We start from the raw sequence: 13,017 nt of genomic DNA on the forward strand, positions 1-13,017 counted from the left end.
AACTTGTGGTTTCAACTGTATACACAGGTAGATCACCTGTATGTACCCTATATACACCTGTAGATCCCCTGTATGTACCCTATATACACCTGTAGATCCCCTGTATGTACCCTATATACACCTGTAGATCCCCTGTACTTACCCTATATATACACCTGTAGATCCCCTGTATGTACCCTATATATACACCTATAGATCCCCTGTACTTACCCTATATATATACCTGTAGATCACCTGTATGTACCCTATATACACCTGTAGATCCCCTGTATGTACCTTATATATACACCTGTAGATCCCTTGTACATACCCTATATATACACGTATTAATCCCTGTAAGTACCCTATATATACACCTATATATCCCCCTGTATGTACACACACATATCTATATATATAATTGTCTAAGGGTTTTTCCGTCTGTCTGTCTTTCTGTCTTTCTGTCTGTCCTGGAAATCCCGCGTCTCTGATTGGTCGAGGCTGCCAGGCCTCGACCAATCAGTGACGGGCACAGCATCGACGTAGAAATCCCGCGTCTCTGATTGGTCGAGGCCTGGCGGCCTCGACCAATCAGCGACGAGCACAGCGACGATGATGTCATAAAGGACGTAGATATCCCGCGTCTCTGATTGGCGGCCTCGACCAATCAGCAACGGGCACAGCGACGATGATGTCATAAAGGACGTAGAAATCCTGGCGGCCTCGACCAATCAGCGACGAGCACAGCGACGATGATGTCATAAAGGACGTAGAAATCCCGCGTCTCTGATTGGCGGCCTCGACCAATCAGCAACGGGCACAGCGACGATGATGTCATAAAGGACGTAGAAATCCTGGCGGCCTGGCGGCCTCGACCAATCAGCGACGAGCACAGCGACGATGATGTCATAAAGGACGTAGAAATCCCGCGTCTCTGATTGGCGGCCTCGACCAATCAGCGACGAGCACAGCGACGATGATGTCATAAAGGACGTAGATATCCCGCGTCTCTGATTGGCGGCCTCGACCAATCAGCAACGGGCACAGCGACGATGATGTCATAAAGGACGTAGAAATCCTGGCGGCCTGGCGGCCTCGACCAATCAGCGACGGGCACAGCGACGATGATGTCATAAAGGACGTAGTAATCCCACGTTTCTGATTCAGCGACGGGCACAGTATCGACGTAGATGTCATAATGGTTGCCATGGCGACGATGATGTCATAAAGGTTGCCTCGACCAATCAGCGACGGGCACAGTCTGCCACGAATTCTGGAATCATCATTGTCCATATACTACGGGGACATGCATATTCTAGAACAGGGGTCCCCAACTCCAGTCCTCAAGGCCCACCAACAGGTCATGTTTTCAGGATTTCCTTTGCATTGCACAGGTGATGCAATTATTACCTGGGCAAGACTAAGGAAATCCTGAAAACATGACATGTTGGTGGGCCTTGAGGACTGGAGTTGGGGACCTCTGTTCTAGATTACCCGATGCCTTAGAATCGGGCCACAATCTAGTATATATATATACATATACACACCTGTAGATCCCCTGTACGTACCCTATATATACACCTGTAGATCCCGAGGACGTACCCTATTACCCTATATATATACACATGTAGATCCCCTGTACGTGTATATACACCGGTAGATCCCTGTACGCATCCTATACTGTATATACACCTGTAGATCCCCTGTACATACAGTATGTACATATAGGAGGACAATGGGAGTTTATAGGAACAGTATATATTAGAAAAATAGTAAAAAACCTAACACAGTAAAAAACACCAATGAAAACACCAGAGATACATACATATGGATGTACAAAGTGTAAACTATAGAAATGTAATCATCCTGTAATGTACAACAGAAAAGATCCTAAATCTCCAAACAGACCCCCAGGGACGGAGGAAACACCCCTTATTGCAACTGGCTTAAATATCCCACATCCTGCAAGTATTGCCACTATAGCTGTGAACATATGGGAAAACGGTCAGTGCAAAAGGGAATTCCACTGTAGATGAGGGCGGAGGTGAAGTGTGCCCAAGGGAACCATATAGATATAATGCCACTTGGCGTTAGAGACCCCCCTCCTGGGACCCACCATCAAAATGGATCTTACCAAGTGAGAGTAATCCCTGGATTGGGCGCTACCCCCGACGCGCGTTTTGCTGCCGTTATGCTGCTTTTTCAAGGGGCAGAGCAAAGTACTGCAGTGTGCAGGTGCTGGGAAAGGTTAGAGAGGCCCGGCGCCTGCGCATTGCAGCACTTTGCTCTGCCCTCAACAGGGTAGACAAAGTACGCCTGCGCCGGAGCCGCAGCGTGAAGACCAGAAGAGGACGTCATGTAATGAAGATGGGAGGACCCGGACCAGAGACGCCCATCCGACCGGACCAGCAGCGGGACCGCCCCTGGGTGAGTATAATCTAACGTCTTTTTCTCCTCTTTCAGGTAACATCGGGGGCTTATCTACAGCATTACAGAATGCATTACAGAATTATGAAGATAAGCCCCTGATGCCGGTGGGTTTACCTCACCCGAGATTTTCGGGGTGACAGGTTCCCTTTAATACTTGGTGGATCAAATACTTATTTCCTTAACTGTATACACCTGTAGTTCCCGTGTATGTACCCTATATATACACCGGTAGATCCCCTGTTTGTACCCTATGTATACACCATTAGATCCCTGTACGTTTAATTTATAGATATATACAGTATATATATATATATATATATATATATATATATATATATATATATATATATATAATCTGTAGATCCCCTGTATGTACCCTATATATACACTGGTAGATCCCCTGTACATACCCTATATATACACCAGTAGATCCCCCCATACGTACCCTATATATACAATGGTAGATCCCTTGTATGTACCCTATATATAAACCTGTAGATCCCTGTACATTTCATATAGATATATATATATATATCTATATCTGTAGATCCCATGAATGTACCCTATATATACACACCTGTAGATCCCCTGTACTTACCCTATATATAGACAGCTGATCCCCTGTACTTACCCTATATGTACATCGGTAGATCCCCTGTATGTACCCTATATGTACACCAGTAGATCCCCTGTATGTACCCTATATGTACAGCAGTAGATCCCCTGTATGTACCCTATATGTACACCAGTAGATCCCTTGTACGTGCCCTATATATGTACACTGGTAGATACCCTATATATACATTGTATATACCCTCCGTATACATCCTGGTCGTACCCTATGTTACACAGTAGCCCCCCTCCCCCACACTATCACATACAAGTACATTTTACAGGTGCTACAGGAGACCTCTCGGCCACTACAATTCCCAGCATGCCAGACAACCTGCAGATTTCCATCTCTCATCAATTAGGACATTGTAGTTCAGTTGTAGTTCAGCATCTGGTTGGAGGCCGCTGCCCTCCGGAATGTTCTAGGATTTTTAGCCAGTAATGGCACCTGTAACGGCTGTCATGTTGTTGTTTGTGCAGCTGATGAGATCTGCTTCTCTGGACTTGGATGCTTCCGCAGTCTTACGGCTTTTCTTACGCCATTGAACCCGATTCTCATCCCAGTACCGGAATCGCTGGAGAGGATCAATACACGCTTCTTTCTCCAAACCCAATCACATCGCGATCCCTTCGAGGTGAGTCCTCAGCCCAACCGAGGAAACAGACAATATGACGTGACAGGGTGACCAATGAGTGGAACAGGCGGCCACGAGAGGTGGTGAGTTCCCCTACAATGGAAGTCTTCACACAGAGGCTGGACAGACATCTGTCTGAGATGGTTTTGTAACACCCCAGGTTCCAGGTTGTTATAGCATCATTGCTTTCCTCATGGGGAGAGTGATGTCACGCTTGGAAGCGAGGAAGGATCTCTTTTATCAGGTAATCACAAACATGCAACATGTTCATACTCCAGGCCAGAAGGGGGAGCTCTGATCCAGCTTGTGGGTGGCTCCCCTATATATATTCTGGTCTGGAGGGGGAATTAGTTAGTGAGTGCCAGACAGCAGACTAGAGCAGTCTGAGGCAGAGAGGAAAGAGAGGGGCCGTGCAGCCAGAGGTGCTGCAGCTCCTGGAAAGAGCCAAAGGGGAAAGCAGAACAGATTGTAGAGAGCGTGAAGGGGAAGTGAAGAGTTGGGGTTAGCTGCGACTGAGCTACCTCCCTACTGAGCGCAGATACCGGTAGCTGGAATACCGGCGTTGTGAAGTACTCTACGCCTCACAGCAGAAACCGGCAGGACAGCTGGATTGCAAGTCACCTGTCCATCACTGAAACCTGAGGACACAGTAACACATAGAGCCCGGGTCATGATAGAGATCCTGTAAAAAGGCTCGGTCTACCTGTCGTACAGTTAGTGTCCTACCAACCCGGGGGACAGAGAGAAAACGTGATGAACTTTGAGGATTCTTTACTGTTAGGGCAGTGAGAATCTGGAATTGCTTGCCTGAGGAGGTGGTGATGGCGAACTCAGTCGAGGGGTTCAAGAGAGGCCTGGATGTCTTCCTGGAGCAGAACAATATTGTATCATACAATTATTAGGTTCTGTAGAAGGACGTAGATCTGGGGATTTATTATGATGGAATATAGGCTGAACTGGATGGACAAATGTCTTTTTTCGGCCTTACTAACTATGTTACTATGTTACCTTGTGTGAGGCCTAAGGCAGTGAGGGGCTACAACACAGCGCTAGAAGGAAGGCTTCTAACCTCACCTGGTAAAGGGGACTCCCAGCTCGCTTCCAAGCCGGCCGGACCACACCAGCATCGGTGATCTGGTGCCCTGGACTGTGGCTGCCTGAATTCATCAGTAAACCAGGTAAAGAGACTGCAAATCTATGTCCTCCGTTTCTTGCTATACAACCCACCATCTTTATCTATACACTGGGAGCCCTGGGAACCAGCTCCACCTGTGGGAAGCCATACCATCCCCGCTGCCATAACATCACCCCAGTGGACCCCTTTAAGCAGCGTCGGTCAACCTGACCGAATACCACAGGTGGTGTCATGAACAAACTTATTTCTTTATCTACAATCCCTTTAAAGACATTCATTTTTACATGGGCGCCCAGGGCCACTGGCTGGGTTGCCGCCGCCGTGACTCATCCCTTTAAGTACCAGTACCAAGTACCCCACGGCCCTGGCAGGCGTTCCAGTTTAGTGACTCCTGCATTGAGCCCCTTCCATCTCTTAACATTCTAGGATTGTATGATTCCCGGACCCTCTCCCGAATACCCTGCTCCATATGTACAGGTTCTCTCCACTGTTCAGGTGGAAGGATCACTCTGCGGTGTTTGTGACCGTCCATGAAATGTTCAAGATCACAAAACGGTCCAATTAGGAAATATTTCTGCTTCCATAATTGTTCAGCAATTTCATACATAGAGAGCTGTAGGAAATCTCAACCCTGATCCCAGAGATGATCCCACCAGTGATCCCAGAAATGATCTCACAGCTGATCCCAGAAATTACCCCACCGCTGAACCCATAGATGATCCTACCCGTGATCACAGGAATGATCTCACAGAAATGATCCCAGAAATTCTCACCGGTGATACCTAACATAATCCCATAAGTGATCCCAAAAATTATCCCACAGGTGATCACAGAAATGATCCCTAAGGTGATCCAAACAATAATCCCACATTTGAACCCAGAAGTGATGCCACCAGTTATTCCAGATATGACCCCACTGTTGATCCCAGAAATTGTCACGGGTGATCCCAGAGATGACCCCACAGATGGTTCCAGAGATGATGCTATAGGGGATCTCAGAAATCATCCCACCGGTGATCTCAGAAATGATATCACAATTGATCTGAGAGATGATGCCATAGGTGATCTCAGAAATGATCACACAGGTGATCTAAGAGATGGTCTCACAGGACATCCAGATACAATCTATGCAGTTCTTCTTCTGCTGCTGCTGATAGTTTTCCAGAATTACTGCTGGTCACAATGTTTCGGTCTGATTCTTAGGTACCAGCCACAAATGTCTCCATGGTCAAGGGTTCCAGCTTTGATTCAAGCAAGCCGATAAAGTTCCTCATCCATGGATACAGACCGGGACCTGTCCATACTTGGCCGTATGAGATGTCTAAGGTGGATATTACAGATGTTACAGCAGATGACAGGTTGCACTGACCATAGATATCATGAGTGCCGGCTCCCCCTCACAATGGGCCGGGGGTATTAGCTCTGTGCCTGGGGGGCTCTCCCAGAGTGTTCGAGCATAGCCCGGGGGGACTGCGGTCTTGTCACCAGACTGGGCCATTGCTCATCTGCATCTTCTTGTCTCTCTCTGTCTCAGGATATATTAGATGTTGATGACGTGAACTGTTTTTCGGTGAACTGGGAGGACGGGGCCGGCATCAGATACGAGCAGGCTGTGAGTAACGCTCGTGTGGTGGGCGCACAGATAGCCCAGTTCAAGGCTTCATTACAGGTAAGCCAATAACATGGGCGCTGCTGCCATGCTCCCCCACATGCCAGGGGGTACCTTATACTGCCCCCCGGCAGCTGGTTGTAAGTCTGATGATGTTCTCCTGCCTCAGGACATGTATGAAAAGAGCTCACTGGACGTGCACATCATCGGTCACAGTTTGGGGGCTCACATTGCTGGATTTGCCGGGCAGACAGAGAATTCTCATGTGCAGAGAATAACCGGTAGGTGCAAAGCAAAGAGGGCGGCAGCGGAGCGATGGCAGCATGGGGGGCTCCTGTACTGCTAGCTGGGGATCCCAGTAATAGATGGGGATCCCAGAGATAGATGGGGATCCCACAGATAGATGGGGATCCCAGAGATAGATGGGATCCCAGTGATAGATGGGATCCCAGAGATAGATGGGGATCTCAGAGATAGATGGGGATCCCAGAGATAGATGGGGATCCCAGAGATAGATGGGGATCCCAGTGATAGATGGGATCCCAGAGATAGATGTGGATTCCAGAGATAGATGTGGATTCCAGAGATAGATGGGGATCCCAGAGATAGATGGGGATCCCAGAGATAGATGGGGATCCCAGAGATAGATGGGGATCCCACAGATAGATGGGGATCCCAGAGATAGATGGGGATCCCACAGATAGATGGGGATCCCAGAGATAGATGGGGATCCCAGAGATAGATGGGGATCCCACAGATAGATGGGGATCCCAGAGATAGATGGGGATCCCAGAGATAGATGGGATCCCAGTGATAGATGGGATCCCAGAGATAGATGGGGATCTCAGAGATAGATGGGGATCCCAGAGATAGATGGGGATCCCAGAGATAGATGGGGATCCCAGTGATAGATGGGATCCCAGAGATAGATGGGGATCTCAGAGATAGATGTGGATTCCAGAGATAGATGGGGATCCCAGAGATAGATGGGGATCCCAGAGATAGATGGGGATCCCAGAGATAGATGGGGATCCCAGAGATAGATGGGGATCCCAGAGATAGATGGGGATCCCACAGATAGATGGGGATCCCAGAGATAGATGGGGATCCCAGAGATAGATGGGGATCCTAGAGATAGATGGGCATCCTAGAGATAGATGGGGATCCTAGAGATAGATGGGGATCCTAGAGATAGATGGGGATCCTAGAGATAGATGGGCATCGCAGAGATAGATGGGCATCCTAGAGATAGATGGGCATCCTAGAGATAGATGGGCATCACAGAGATAGATGGGCATCCTAGAGATAGATGGGCATCCTAGAGATAGATGGGCATCGCAGAGATAGATGGGCATCCTAGAGATAGATGGGGATCCCAGAGATAGATGGGGATCCCAGAGATAGATGGGGATCCCAGAGATAGATGGGGATCCCAGAGATAGATGGGCATCCTAGAGATAGATGGGGATCCTAGAGATAGATGGGCATCCTAGAGATAGATGGGCATCGCAGAGATAGATGGGCATCCTAGAGATAGATGGGGATCCCAGAGATAGATGGGCATCCTAGAGATAGATGGGGATCCCAGAGATAGATGGGCATCCTAGAGATAGATGGGGAACCTAGAGATAGATGGGCATCGCAGAGATAGATGGGGATCCCAGTGATAGATGGGGATCCCAGAGATAGATGGGGATGCTAGAGATAGATGGGGAACCTAGAGATAGATGGAGATCCTAGAGATAGATGGGGATGCTAGAGATAGATGGGGAACCTAGAGATAGATGGGGATCCTAGAGATAGATGGGGATGCTAGAGATAGATGGGAAACCTAGAGATAGATGGGGATCCTAGAGATAGATGGGGATCCCAGAGATAGATGGGGATCCCAGAGATAGATGGGGATCCCAGTGATAGATGGGGATCCCAGTGATAGATGGGGATCCCAGAGATAGATGGGGATGCTAGAGATAGATGGGGAACCTAGAGATAGATGGAGATCCTAGAGATAGATGGGGATGCTAGAGATAGATGGGGAACCTAGAGATAGATGGGGATCCTAGAGATAGATGGGGATGCTAGAGATAGATGGGGAACCTAGAGATAGATGGGGATCCTAGAGATAGATGGGGATCCCAGAGATAGATGGGGATCCTAGAGATAGATGGACATCCTAGAGATAGATGGGGAACCTAGAGATAGATGGGGATCCCAGAGATAGATGTGGATCCCACAGATAGATGGGGATCCTAGAGATAGATGGGCATCCTAGAGATAGATGGGGATCCCAGAGATAGATGTGGATCCCACAGATAGATGGGGATCCTAGAGATAGATGGGGATCCCAGAGATAGATGGGGATCCCAGTATCCGTTGTACAATGTGTCCCTGAGCTTACTGGGCTCCATAGCATGTGAAGGTCCCCGACACTGTACCCCTACCAAGGATATTGTGCGGGAACCTGAGGAGGGACTATGTGTCATGGTTGTGGACAGGGTTCCTTCCCTGTCCTTTCGGGGTTAATTGTATGGCCTCCTTTTGGTTTGGGGGGTTATATTTACCCACCTGGGGATCCTTGTCAGTGATACATCTGTCTTGGTTGTGTCTCTGACCCCCTGGGGTGCTTGTATACTGTTTTGTCCGTTTGCTTCTTGTGTATGACTCGGCCTGTTTTCTCGTTCTGTGCTTTGCCTTGTGACTCTGTGCTTATTGTCTGTTTCTGGCTCTGACCCTTGGCTTGGTACTCTAACTTCCCTCCTGTCTGCCCCGTTTGTACTGCACCACTATCTTCGGCTCCCCGACCTTTTTGCTACGTCTTGACCTCGCTTACGTTTCACCCCTCTGGCACTTCATCTACCTCCCGGCTTGACCTCGGCATGTTCAGACTACTCTCCGGCTTTGCCGGTCTCCACCGCTACTCGGCGTCTGGTCCTGTCCTCCGGCAGGTAAGCTCACCTCAGCAATCCGTACTCTCTCTCTGTCCCTCTGTTACACAAGCACAGACTCCTGCTGTAATCTGCAGCAGGGATCGTCGTGACATTATGGTGGCAGTCTTCTCATCGTCTATGGCATGGACCCTGATGAAGTGAATGGTGGTAACAATGGGAGAGAATGGGAGAGGCAACTCATTTGCAGCTTCTTGATTTTGGTGGTCCCATGTAATCCTTCACCCTTGTTCCTGCTATTAGATCTCTGTCTAGGGACTTGTCTAAAAATGTCTGATATCCCTGTGAAATTCAGGTGATCAATGTCCTACAGTCTGAAGTTGGGGACCCTTAGGGGAGGCGAATCGTTTCTCCATTTCTTTCTTATTGAAAATATTGATTGTGATTTCCATGATGCAGGACTGGACCCAGCCGGACCCTTTTTTGAAGGAGCCAAAAATGACATGAAACTGGATTCATCAGATGCTGAACGTGTAGATGCCATCTACACCGACACTCCCACCCTCACCTCCTTATTGAGTACGTCATGTTTGTCCATGCTTCAAACCTCCACCTTTAGCTCAACTGTCCACACATCCAGCCAAAATACCTCCAATATCTACCTCTAGCTCAACCGTCCACACCTCCACCCTCCACCCCTCGCTCCACCATCCACACCTTTAACCAAAATACCTAAAACTTCTACCCCAGCTCCAGCATCCTTTTTTATTTAATCAGATACATTTTTAATAGCAAAATTCAAATTAACATACAAATGTAATTTGTCAAAATCTGGAGTTCTGTATACTCTATAGAGCACGTAGATCTGCGGGAGTCTCCCCGACTCTATACATCCTATCTGGAGTTCTGTATACTCCATGGAGCACGTAGATCTGCGGGAGTCTCCCCGGCTCTATACATCCTATCTGGAGTTCTGTATACTCCATGGAGCACGTAGATCTGCGGGAGTCTCCCCGGCTCTATACATCCTATCTTGAGTTCTGTATACTCCATGGAGCACGTAGATCTGCGGGAGTCTCCCCGGCTCTATACAGCCTATCTGGAGTTCTGTATACTCCATGGAGCACGTAGATCTGCGGGAGTCTCCCCGGCTCTATACATCCTATCTGGAGTTCTGTATACTCCATGGAGCACGTAGATCTGCGGGAGTCTCTCCGGCTCTATACATCCTATCTTGAGTTCTGTATACTCCATGGAGCACGTAGATCTGCGGGAGTCTCCCCGGCTCTATACATCCTATCTTGAGTTCTGTATACTCCATGGAGCACGTAGATCTGTGGGAGTATCCCCGGCTCTATACATCCTATCTGGAGTTTTGTATACTCTATGGAGCACGTAGATCTGTGGGAGTATCCCCGGCTCTATACATCCTATCTGGAGTTCTGTATACTCCATGGAGCACGTAGATCTGCGGGAGTCTCTCCGGCTCTATACATCCTATCTTGAGTTCTGTATACTCCATGGAGCACGTAGATCTGCGGGAGTCTCCCCGGCTCTATACATCCTATCTTGAGTTCTGTATACTCCATGGAGCACGTAGATCTGTGGGAGTATCCCCGGCTCTATACATCCTATCTGGAGTTTTGTATACTCTATAGAGCACGTAGATCTGCGGGAGTCTCCCCGGCTCTATACATCCTATCTGGAGTTCTGTATACTTCATGGAGCACGTAGATCTGCGGGAGTCTCCCCGGCTCTATACATCCTATCTTGAGTTCTGTATACTCCATGGAGCACGTAGATCTGCGGGAGTCTCCCCGGCTCTATACAGCCTATCTGGAGTTCTGTATACTCCATGGAGCACGTAGATCTGCGGGAGTCTCCCCGGCTCTATACATCCTATCTGGAGTTCTGTATACTCCATGGAGCACGTAGATCTGCGGGAGTCTCTCCGGCTCTATACATCCTATCTTGAGTTCTGTATACTCCATGGAGCACGTAGATCTGCGGGAGTCTCCCCGGCTCTATACATCCTATCTTGAGTTCTGTATACTCCATGGAGCACGTAGATCTGTGGGAGTATCCCCGGCTCTATACATCATAGTAACATAGTAACATAGTTAGTAAGGCCGAAAAAAGACATTTGTCCATCCAGTTCAGCCTATAAAACATCCTATCTGGAGTTTTGTATACTCTATGGAGCACGTAGATCTGTGGGAGTATCCCCGGCTCTATACATCCTATCTGGAGTTCTGTATACTCCATGGAGCACGTAGATCTGCGGGAGTCTCTCCGGCTCTATACATCCTATCTTGAGTTCTGTATACTCCATGGAGCACGTAGATCTGCGGGAGTCTCCCCGGCTCTATACATCCTATCTTGAGTTCTGTATACTCCATGGAGCACGTAGATCTGTGGGAGTATCCCCGGCTCTATACATCCTATCTGGAGTTTTGTATACTCTATAGAGCACGTAGATCTGCGGGAGTCTCCCCGGCTCTATACATCCTATCTGGAGTTCTGTATACTCCATGGAGCACGTAGATCTGCGGGAGTCTCCCCGGCTCTATACATCCTATCTGGAGTTCTGTATACTCCATGGAGCACGTAGATCTGCGGGAGTCTCCCCGGCTCTATACATCCTATCTGGAGTTCTGTATACTCCATGGAGCACGTAGATCTGCGGGAGTCTCCCCGGCTCTATACATCCTATCTGGAGTTCTGTATACTCCATGGAGCACGTAGATCTGCGGGAGTCTCTCCAGCTCTATACATCCTATCTTGAGTTCTGTATACTCCATGGAGCACGTAGATCTGTGGGAGTCTCCCCGGCTCTATACATCCTATCTTGAGTTCTGTATACTCCATGGAGCACGTAGATCTGCGGGAGTCTCCCCGGCTCTATACACCCTATCTGGAGTTTTGTATACTCTATGGAGCACGTAGATATGCGGGAGTCTCCCCGGCTCTATACATCCTATCTGGAGTTCTGTATACTCCATGGAGCACGTAGATCTGCGGGAGTCTCCCCGGCTCTATACATCCTATCTGGAGTTCTGTATACTCCATGGAGCACGTAGATCTGCGGGAGTCTCCCCGGCTCTATACACCCTATCTGGAGTTCTGTATACTCCATGGAGCACGTAGATATGCGGGAGTCTCCCCGGCTCTATACATCCTATCTGGAGTTCTGTATACTCCATGGAGCACGTAGATCTGCGGGAGTCTCCCCGGCTCTATACATCCTATCTGGAGTTCTGTACACTCTATGGAGCACGTAGATCTGCGGGAGTCTCCCCGGCTCTATACACCCTATCTGGAGTTCTGTATACTCCATGGAGCACGTAGATATGCGGGAGTCTCCCCGGCTCTATACACCCTATCTGGAGTTCTGTATACTCCATGGAGCACGTAGATCTGCGGGAGTCTCCCCGGCTCTATACATCCTATCTGGAGTTCTGTACACTCTATGGAGCACGTAGATCTGCGGGAGTCTCCCCGACTCTATACATCCTATCTGGAGTTCTGTATACTCCATGGAGCACGTAGATATGCGGGAGTCTCCCCGGCTCTATACACCCTATCTGGAGTTCTGTATACTCCATGGAGCACGTAGATATGCGGGAGTCTCCCCGGCTCTATACACCCTATCTGGAGTTCTGTATACTCCATGGAGCACGTAGATCTGCGGGAGTCTCCCCGGCTCTATACATCCTATCTGGAGTTCTGTAC

At 48.7% G+C, this 13,017-nt stretch overlaps 1 protein-coding gene across 1 annotated transcript in view; it reads left to right on the plus strand.

Annotated features, from left to right (window-relative positions):
• The window catches only part of LOC138666154 (inactive pancreatic lipase-related protein 1-like), a 52,900-nt gene that overhangs the window by 23,278 nt on the left and 16,605 nt on the right, over positions 1 to 13,017 (plus strand). Inside the window, exons 3-7 of the mRNA XM_069754388.1 lie at positions 3,502 to 3,656; positions 5,995 to 6,117; positions 6,326 to 6,460; positions 6,570 to 6,681; positions 9,745 to 9,864. Coding sequence (XP_069610489.1) covers positions 6,016 to 6,117; positions 6,326 to 6,460; positions 6,570 to 6,681; positions 9,745 to 9,864 — 469 coding nt within the window. The 5' untranslated portion in view covers positions 3,502 to 3,656; positions 5,995 to 6,015. The remainder of the gene's footprint in view (positions 1 to 3,501; positions 3,657 to 5,994; positions 6,118 to 6,325; positions 6,461 to 6,569; positions 6,682 to 9,744; positions 9,865 to 13,017) is intronic.

The sequence above is a fragment of the Ranitomeya imitator genome, chromosome 2 (genome assembly GCF_032444005.1).
Source record: "Ranitomeya imitator isolate aRanImi1 chromosome 2, aRanImi1.pri, whole genome shotgun sequence".
NCBI lineage: Eukaryota > Metazoa > Chordata > Amphibia > Anura > Dendrobatidae > Ranitomeya > Ranitomeya imitator.